Source organism: Apis dorsata, unplaced genomic scaffold, assembly GCF_000469605.1.
Source record: "Apis dorsata unplaced genomic scaffold, Apis dorsata 1.3 scaffold_298, whole genome shotgun sequence".
In the NCBI taxonomy this organism is placed as follows: domain Eukaryota; kingdom Metazoa; phylum Arthropoda; class Insecta; order Hymenoptera; family Apidae; genus Apis; species Apis dorsata.
In genome coordinates this window covers 157,115-167,170 of record NW_006263572.1, presented here as the reverse complement: position 1 = coordinate 167,170, position 10,056 = coordinate 157,115, and the positions used below count along the sequence as shown (strand labels likewise).

At 38.6% G+C, this 10,056-nt stretch overlaps 2 protein-coding genes across 3 annotated transcripts; one reads left to right on the top strand and one right to left on the bottom strand.

Moving 5' to 3' along the window:
- Nucleotides 1-1,371: 1,371 nt before the first annotated feature.
- LOC102674219 (cytochrome P450 306a1) lies at nucleotides 1,372-4,105 on the top strand. The gene is given in 7 exon segments (XM_031511266.1): nucleotides 1,372-1,714; nucleotides 1,782-1,930; nucleotides 2,063-2,265; nucleotides 3,072-3,386; nucleotides 3,388-3,544; nucleotides 3,624-3,798; nucleotides 3,878-4,105. Coding segments are annotated over 7 exon segments (1,506 nt in total). The 5' UTR covers nucleotides 1,372-1,389; the 3' UTR covers nucleotides 4,060-4,105.
- A 2,864-nt stretch (nucleotides 4,106-6,969) lies between these two features.
- On the bottom strand, nucleotides 6,970-9,785 carry LOC102673424 (cytochrome P450 18a1). Of its 2 annotated transcripts, XM_031511269.1 has the most exons (6): nucleotides 9,636-9,785; nucleotides 9,388-9,551; nucleotides 8,757-8,878; nucleotides 8,132-8,561; nucleotides 7,788-8,052; nucleotides 6,970-7,454 (listed from the first exon to the last, which is right to left on the bottom strand). In XM_031511269.1, the coding sequence occupies exons 1-6, from the start codon at nucleotides 9,758-9,760 to the stop codon at nucleotides 7,025-7,027; spliced, it is 1,536 nt and encodes a 511-aa protein (XP_031367129.1). In that variant the 5' UTR covers nucleotides 9,761-9,785; the 3' UTR covers nucleotides 6,970-7,024. The 2 variants fall into 2 exon arrangements, with proteins under 2 accessions (XP_031367129.1, XP_006617408.1); XM_006617345.2 differs by having other exon boundaries at nucleotides 9,388-9,760.
- Nucleotides 9,786-10,056: the final 271 nt, after the last annotated feature.

Sequence of the window (10,056 nt, the reverse complement as noted above, 5' to 3'; positions counted from 1 at the left end):
TTCGCCTTCGCCTTCGCCTTCGCCTTCGCCTTCGCCTTCGCTTTTTATCTTTTATTTTTTATCTTTTATTCCTTATTTTTTCGAAAAGAAAAAGAAAAATTGAAAAAGAAAAAGTTAAAATATTCAAGACAATTATTCATTTTTTTATATTCAAATCCCTTTTCATATTCGTTCAAGCTTTCCGAGTATTGCAATATTTATTTAATAGCCTTTTCATCAGTTATCCTATATAGACAAATTTATCTCGTTTCGTCAACATTTTCTCTGGTGGAATGATTTATCATCTTGCAGCAACTGATTACCGTAAAAACGAGTTGAATGTAAGCTTTCATTAGATCGGGAAGTAATATTGCACCTATGCAGTTCTTGCTGATTACGAGGAAAAAGGAGATGCTATGTTAGCAATTGTCATAATACGTCATAATTATCATCATTTTCTAGAAATAAAGAAGCAAAAGCTTCCTTTTTATTCATTGTTATTCAAATTCACGTATACTGTACTCGCATCTCTTAAGGATATAGAAAAATTATACTTATATTACATTCTGCATATAATTAAAATTGTATTTTTTTTTTTTTTTTTTTTGGATATTTCTCCTTTTACTTGTCTATTTTTGTCACTAAGATTTGAGCAAGACAAAAATATTTACTACTGGAAGTTCCATAAATATTCCCATCATTTGTGTGTGTGTGTGTGTGTATTAATAGCATAGTTTAAAAGTGTAACGACTTGTGTCGAAACTATTTGTGGTCATTTGATGCAAAACGAAACATTTAGAATCCGAACGGACAATAGTGGTTGTTTCACAATTGTAAAATAGTCGATCAACGATTTGATAGTCAAAATTTACCAGACCTGACTCGAATATATAATGAGAAGGCAAGGAATCGTATATCATTTGCATCACGTTAAAGAAACTATATTATTCTTCAGACTCGATAGTCACTCGATCGTTCTTGTCCCGACTGAACTTTTTTTTCCCTTTTATCGTTTAATATCCATCGATTTTTCATAGATAATCGTGTATTTCTCGGTAAGTAAACGTTTAATACTCAAAAATTGAAGAAATTGAGAAACTGGATAAAATTATTGCTTATTGTACAATTCATTGTTAAATATACGACGAAAATATTTATTATTTATTTATTTATATATATTTATCATTATATATTATTTATTTTTTATTTATTATTCAAATCATTCAACAGTATTATAATTACGTATACTATATATATCCTTTCCTTATTTATTTAATCAAAAAATATTTTTTTCATTCCTTGTTACAGGTAAGATAGAGATTATCATCCTAGAAGATATATCTATCTATATCATCATCGCACGACGAATCGAATCAACAACAAGATATCATTCGACACCATCATATCGCGATGAATCTCGAACATTACGCGATACTCATTTTATCTTTTCTCCTTCTTGTATATATTCTTCACAAAAATCGAAAAGGCCGTCGTCTACCGCCTGGCCCCTGGCAACTTCCGCTCTTTGGCTACCTTCCATGGATCGACCCGGAAAAACCTCACGAAACTCTGACGAAATTGTCAAGAGTTTACGGCCCCGTATGCGGATTCCGCATGGGCTCCGTTTACACCGTTTTACTGTCAGATCCACAACTGATACGTCAATCGTTTGCAAAAGATTCCATTACGAACAGAGCACCTTTGTACCTTACCCACGGAATCATGAAAGGTTACGGTAAGGTTTTCTCTTGTGCCCTATCTCTTACCCGTCCATCCGTCCGTCGTTTATTGCTTTGCTCCAGGTATAATTTGCGCGGAGGGGGAACAATGGAAGGATCAGAGAAAATTTATCAGCAACTGTCTACGAAATTTCGGTATGGTGAAGCACGAAGGAGCGAAACGTGACAAGATGGAGAAACGAATATCGGATGCAGTTAACGAATGCGTATCAGTAGGCTTCAATATAACGATCATTAACTCTCTCCCCTCTTAATAATTGCTCGGATAGAAGGAGTATAAACGATGATTTCTTTCCTCCTTCGTCTCTCTCCTTCTTCCTTTTTTCATTTCGTATACGCAACAGGTATTAAGAAATCGTGGTGCGAACGGCCCGATCGATCCGTTGGACACGCTTCACCACTGCTTGGGCAATCTTATCAATAGCATCGTGTTTGGGAAAACGTACGAGGAGGATGATCAAATTTGGAAATGGCTGAGGCATCTACAGGAAGAGGGTGTGAAGCAAATTGGCGTCGCTGGACCGCTCAACTTTCTACCGTTTCTCAGGTAATATTCTCCTATTTACATTTGTAAAAAACGTGTCTTCACTTTCGTATTTATTATTATCACGAAAAATTCTATTTTTCAATTCCGTACAATAATAATAATTTCGATCGAAATAAAAAAATCGGGTGAAAATTGTTCGAGATTTATCGCAATACGGCTGAAGGATAATTAATTTCGTATTTATTATTATCACGAAAAATTCTATTTTTCAATTCCGTACAATAATAATAATTTCGATCGAAATAAAAAAATCGGGTGAAAATTGTTCGAGATTTATCGCAATACGGCTGAAGGATAATTAATTTCGTATTTATTATTATCACGAAAAATTCTATTTTTCAATTCCGTACAATAATAATAATTTCGATCGAAATAAAAAAATCGGGTGAAAATTGTTCGAGATTTATCGCAATACGGCTGAAGGATAATTAATTTCGTATTTATTATTATCACGAAAAATTCTATTTTTCAATTCCGTACAATAATAATAATTTCGATCGAAATAAAAAAATCGGGTGAAAATTGTTCGAGATTTATCGCAATACGGCTGAAGGATAATTAATTTCGTATTTATTATTATCACGAAAAATTCTATTTTTCAATTCCGTACAGTAATAATAATTTCGATCGCAATAAAAAAATTCGGGTGAAAATTGTTCGAGATTTATCGCAATACGGCCGAGTGATAGTTAGGTTTCGTATTTATTATTATCGCGAAAAATTCTATTTTTCAATTCCGTACAGTAATAATAATTTCGATCGAAATAAAAAAAATCGGGTGAAAATTGTTCGAGATTTATCTACAGATTTTTACCGCAATACGGCCGAGTGATACGGTCGATCGTCGATGGAAAGGATAAAACGCACAAAATATATCGGCAAATACTCGACGAGCATCGCGCACGAATCGAGTCAGAGAATGGATACAAGATCGATAGTTTTTTGGCGGCATTCGACGAGCAAATGAGGAAGAAAAATACCGCGGAATTCGGATATTTCACGGAGCCACAGCTTTATCACTTGCTTGCCGATCTGTTCGGCGCCGGGACCGACACTACATTGACCACCCTTCGTTGGTTTCTCTTGTTCATGGCNTAAATAATAATAAACAATTTTTCCATAGGAAAAAGTACAATCGGAAATGGATCTGTGCTTGAAGGAAGGAGAGCAGCCTACGTTGAATGACAGAATCGCCATGCCTCGTCTCGAAGCAGCCATAGCCGAGGTGCAAAGGATAAGGAGCGTAACCCCTTTAGGTATACCTCACGGAACATCAGAGGTATTTATCCGAATATATTAATCAAGCTGTATTAATAAAACTTGTCTAATTTTGATGGATATATAATTTGTCGTCCAAGGATGTGCAAATAGGTGGTTACGATATACCGTGCGGCGCCATGATCGTGCCCATGCAGTGGGCCGTCCACACAGATCCCGCTTATTGGCACGACCCCCTCGAATTTCGACCCGACAGATTCCTGTCCGACGATGGAAGTTTCTTTAAACCCGAATCCGTTTTTCCCGTTCAAAATGGTAAAATCCAACTTTTTTTTTTTTTCTAATATTTCCTTTTTTTTTTTTTTTTTTTCATTTATTTTTCGTTATTTCAAAGGGAAGCGCGTTTGCGTTGGAGAGGAATTGGCTAGAATGATACTGTTCCTGTTTGCCGGGCGAATCCTGCGTGCGTTCGTGGTGTCCGTACCACAGGACGAGACGGCCGATCTCGAAGGCGAGTGCGGTATCACGCTCGTCCCGAAGCCTCATCGGTTGGCGTTTATCGAGCGGGATCGATAAAAATTTTCGTTTCTTCCTTTTTTTCTATTTTTTTTTTTTTTTTTTTGTAAATTTCGCGGAAATAAATATCTTTTGAAGATTTATTCGGCGGGACGATCGTTTAGAAAGCTTTTACGTTCGATGTCGACGGATGGCTTTCGTTTCTCCTCTTCTCGATCCCCTCCTCATATTTTTCCCTCTTTTTTGCTGGTCACTTTTTTCTTTTTCTTTTTTTTTTTTTTTTTTTTTTTTTGTAAATTTCACGGAAATAAATATCTTTTGAAGATTTATTCGGCGGGACGATCGTTTAGAAAGTTTTTACGTTCGATGTCGACGGATGGCTTTCGTTTCTCCTCTTCTCGATCCCCTCCTCATATTTTTCCCTCTTTGTTGCTGGTCACTTTTTTCTTTTTCTTTTTTTTTTTTTTTTTTACGTCTCTTTAGGCACCTACCTGCTGCTCCTTTCATCCCAAGCTCGTGTATCGCCTATCATCCCAAAGCCCAATTTCCGCCCACATTCTCATCCTTTCTTCCACTTTTTCTTTAATCGTCCCTTCCACGATTGGCGCGGAGGAAGACAGATCTTTTTTAGACCAGATTTCGATCGATTTCGAGTATTATAATAATAATAATAATATAATATAATCTGGTGGAGAAGGGGGAGGACGAGGAAGAAGTCGTTGAACGGATATGTGAATGGATGTACAAGAATAAAAAGAAAAAAAGAAAAATGAAAAGATTGTAATCTTCAATTCAAAGAGAGAACTATGAATATAATGGTAACGTTAGTTTCCATCGCGAATACGATTGTCGAGTAAATCGACTGTGACACGCGCGCACAACAAAAAACACATACACGTACACAAACACACGCACACGCACGTATATATATATATATATATATATATACTGCAATTGATTTTTCGGTTACAATACAAAAAGAAAAAAGAAGGATTTATTTCGCGCGACAAGGAGATACGCGAAATTACATACAAAATTGCGACCAATTATTCGAAAAATGGCGAATGGCGTCGAATAAGGTTCTTTTTCTTCTTTTTCTTCTTCTTTCTCGTCTTTAATAAGAAGGGAAATACAACATTAAGTTAACAGATTCGGCGGTCGGCGGGTGAACACAATGCGGTGCTCCGAATGATCCATGAGCATGCCACATTAAAAATTTCTTTCTACATAATATAACGATAGAAGAAAACGGGGGAAGTATCGACGCGCCAATTTTCTTCACGTCACGTGGAATTTACAAAAAGAGAAAAAAAAAAAAAAAAAAAAAAATTTTACCCCGGGAAGCGGGTTGGAGAAGAAATGTTTTTTTTTTTTTGTTTTTTTTTAACATCTAAGGGAAGCGTCTAGAAAGAGAAAGAAAGAAAGAAAAAAAAAAAGAAAAAACAATTTACTTCTACAACCCCCTCCACGCCGTAAAGTTCTTTTTTTTTTTTTTTAAAATCAAAGGGAAAGGTCTAAAAAGAGAAAAAAAAAAAAAAAAAAAAAAGAAATATCTTTGGAAATGGATTTTACGATCGCGATATCACAGGGATCTCGAGGGATCCCATGTCCTAAATTCGAAATTCACAGCCTTAATCTTTGCCCGCACCCAACGGATCGAGTTCGATGTCGGTGTTGAATTCTGAAGCGCTACGTAACTATACTGTGGTGTCGCAAGAATCTCGTTCTAAACTTTCACGAAAATCACTGTTCTAGGTCAACAGCCGCGTCCATCCGGCGAGCAGCCCTACGATCTAATCCATTCGAATTACGAGCCACGAAATCGCCGTCGAAAACTTTTACAGCTATAACAAGGGAAGAAGAATTCCGGGACGGAAATAATCACGCGCATACTCTTTCGCCGCCTGTCATCGATATCCATAATTTATATATATATATATGTATATATATATGTATATATATATGTATATATATATATGTATGTATGTATATATGTATGTATATAATTATCGCGCGCGCTATAACACAATTAATAACACGATATCGATACGATTCGTGCGCACACTCACAGTATATACTTGTTACGTGATTTTTTTTCTTTTTCTTTTTTTTTCTTTTTTTTTTTTTTATTAACAACTCGTTCACGCACCTTAAAATTCTTATTCTAATATTAGCACTAACCTACCACTAACTCATACAATCATCAAACGATATTTTTATTGCCGTTATTGCTCGTTATTTCTATTATTGTCGTTACTTCTAATGTCCACTATATATATATATGTATATGTATATATACATATATATAATTGTCGCTGCTACATAGATTTTTTTCTATTGTTACCACTACCACACTACCAAAGAACTACTATTACCGTTATCGCTACTTATTCCTAATACCGTTACTAATAATTAAATCGTCTACTATTATTTATTATTTACAAGTCTTTTGTCTCTTGTTCCTATCGAGACAGCGTCAAGGCAACGATTATCCTCGAACTCGTCGCCGAATCGGCTTTTTCACCAACACTTTTCACAAACGAATTTCGAATCTTTCGTTCGAATCGAAAAAAAGAAAAAAGAAACGCGAGGTTTTCTTTTTCTTTTTCTTCTCTTTTTAAGATCCAACACGACGCAACATTTTGTAACGCTAATGACTAAATAAGGAGCGAAACGCTGTCGCCGCTCGGCTAATTCGAATATTTCTTAACGAATAAAAATATAGAAAGAATGAAACGGAAAAGAGAAAAATCGAGAAAGTTTTCTCGACGATACGAAACGTAACGATACAACAAGATATATAATGTAACTATATTCTTAGAAAAAAGTAAGAGCAAACTAATAACAACAAACCATACCACGTATATGGTGCACAATGGACGAATTGGAGGTTAGGATTGCGGCTCGATTTGGGAGCCATCGCTCGGTCTCGTTAGGAACGATTTTATACGTGCTCCCGTCGATCTTTATAGGGCTTTTTTTTAAAAAGGAAAGAAAGAGAGAGATAGAGAGAGAAATGGAAAAGTCAATGGCTGCCTATATTCCGCAGAATGGCACCGGGGGAGATCATATCGTTATTCGTATCCTCGATGAGGTCGAGATTTCTCGGTAAGAGACAAACGTCGAAGGGGTCTGGCGTGACGGTCACACCGGCATTGCCGCGCAAACTCGGCAAGGACGAGCCCTGCGGCGATCGCAGCTCGAACGTGTGCATCAACGAGCTGAAGAACAAGAATAACTCCATGCGTGCGAGCACATCGCCAAGGCACATACGTCTACCGACACCGAAAGGCATAAAGTATTCCGGTTTCTGGACTTTACCTTCGGCCGAGAGGAACCGACTCGGTCGAAACTCCTCTGGTTTCTCCCAAAGTTCGGGATCCATGTGCACGGCGTGCAACAGCGGCACCACTTGAGATCCTGCCGGTATCGTGTAACCGTGTAACGTCACGTCCCTGAAAAAGGGAAAAAGAAATATTCGTTTTCAATCCCCAATTCTTCTCTTCTATTAAATTTTCGTTTTAATTATTTATTAAATTATCGTCTACCGTGTTCCAACGGATTAGATCAGAGGGATTAAACTCTCTTCGAAATCGAGTCGCATTTCGAAACGAGATCTCTTTATCTGTTTTGAATTTTCAATCACGATGAATTGAATGAAAATCGAGTTTAAGTAATTTATTTACTCGGTCGAAATGCAAATCGTTTTTATAATCTTCGTATATCTTCGATGATATTAAGAAGAGTCTGATGCGAAATGATTGGAGAATAGATGACGATCATTATACCTCGTGGTGGCATGAGTGGTCCCCAAAGGGACGACGCTCGATCGTCTGAGGACCTCGAGTATCGTTGCCTCTGTTATCGGAAGGAAAGGGAGATCCTCCAAGGCTGGCATCCTCGATTTCCCCACCACTTGATCCAATTCCTCCTGTACGGCGATCGCCGCGTCCGGATGATGCAGCATCAAGATTATCGCCCATTCCAACGTGGTCTTCACCGTTTCCATCCCGGCGGAGAACAAGTCGCCGAGTATCTGTTGCATCTGACGATCTGGAGCGATAGAATTTAAAAAAATAAGTAAATAAGAAGAAGGAACAAAGATGGAGGAAGATGGGCAATGGCTTCTCACCGTGATTCTTTCCTTGGAAAAGGGCGGTGGCACGACCCTCCCCCTTCGCTTTCTCGATCTCGAGCAAGTACGCGTCGACGAGATCTCTCATTGTCCCCTCGTCGAAAGTCGCGCGATGCTGATCGACCGTCTCCTGAAAGAAACCGGCCATTTCCGCCCGATTTTCCGCCAGTTTGTTTCGAACCTTCTGCAGGCAGGGCAGGTAACGCATCACGGGGATGAAGTTGACGGCGGCCATACTGCCGAACAATTTGAACCCCTCCTCGATCAAGTCCATAAATCTTTTGAATCTGGCGTCGCCATGCTGGAATCGTACTCCCATTATGATGGAGCAGATAACGTTGCTGATCGACATTCCAAGGGAAGCCGAAACGTCGGTCGGCGTGCCACGTTTTGACGCCAATCCACGAAGGAACGTTTTCACTTCGCGCTGAAATGAAATTTAATCACGTTTTAAACCCCTTTCCAATAATATCATATCATATAATATAACAATAATATCGTACGATATTATATCGAAACATAAATAAATTCAAACGAATAAATTCGAAGATAACGAAAATACGTGTGTATAAATATATACACGGAAATAAAAGAAGCAAAATATCGAGAAAGGGGAACTCACCATGATTCTCGATTCCATAATTTTCTTTCCACCGCCCATATAAGTCATGCCGAAACCTCTTAGCTTATCGTGAAGAAATTTTCTTTGGTCTTTCCACATAGCACCTTCTGTGTTGATTATACCTACGAGAAAAGTTTAAAAACAATTTTTAAACTTTTTTGAAAATGATCCGTCAAGTTCAACATTATCCACAAATTATCCAAATGGCTACGAATTTTGTCTATCGATAACCCACGAGATTTGAAGAGTAATTTGAGGAGCAGTTCGAATTTAAATTAAAATTAAAAGAGGATTATACCAGCGAGAGAGAGGAGAAGAGGAGAAAGAAAGAAAGAAGGAAGGAAGAGGAAAGCAGTTGGAGAAGAAAAAGAGAGAGTTCGCTGTTTCTATAGCGACAAGATTAAACGCGTGCACGTAGCGGCGCGAACGCTTGATAAAAGGGAGAAAAGAAAAAAGGGAGGGGAGAAGAGAGAAAGAGAGAAAAAAAAAAAAAAAGAAAGGAAGAAGAGAAGAGCAAGATCTCGTGGGAAAGCGCGTCAAAGTCAAAAATCTTGGGAGGTAGCGAGAAATCGAGATAGAGAGGCGGCGGTTATCGAGCATGACAGTCGTCACGTGGTATATATACACTTACCATATCCGCCGAGGATGTTGATGAACTCGGTATGCGGTCTGCCAGTAAACTCTTCCCGACGAAACGTGTCGCGAATCGTACGATGATCGCTGAGAACAACCACCAGTTGCGTACCAAGCCGGGCACTGAACATTGGACCATATTTTTTCGCTAGCTCTCCGTACCTGAGGTGAACGTCGCCTTTCAGGAATGGCAAATAACCGAACACGGGTACACCCCAAGGCCCTGGAGGCAGAGAGCGCACATACCTGAGCCATTGCAAGCATCTAGCCACCAGCAATACACCTAGGAACACGAGAAACGTGCAAAGGACCTCGATTCTCGTGCCGCCCATTGCTTGCCAAGCCCATTGTGCAGCGTGCTCCACTAACATCGCGCGACGTTTCAATTACGCCGTACAATTTTTCAACAACGCCTTTGTCCTTTCCGCCCGATAAATGTATCTTATCCTCTTCGTATCCACGCACGCCACGATCCTTCTTCCGAGATTTTAATTCGATTCTATCGACAACCTTGTCGACTATACTCTTTCTTCCTTCTTTTTGCAACTTTTACGCCTCTATTCCAATTGTGCCTTCTTTCCTCTTCCTTGTTCCTTGCCCTTCCTTTTCCTCCCTCCCTTCTCGCCACTTCTCTTCCCGTTGCTCTTTCCACCTTGATTTTCTTCGA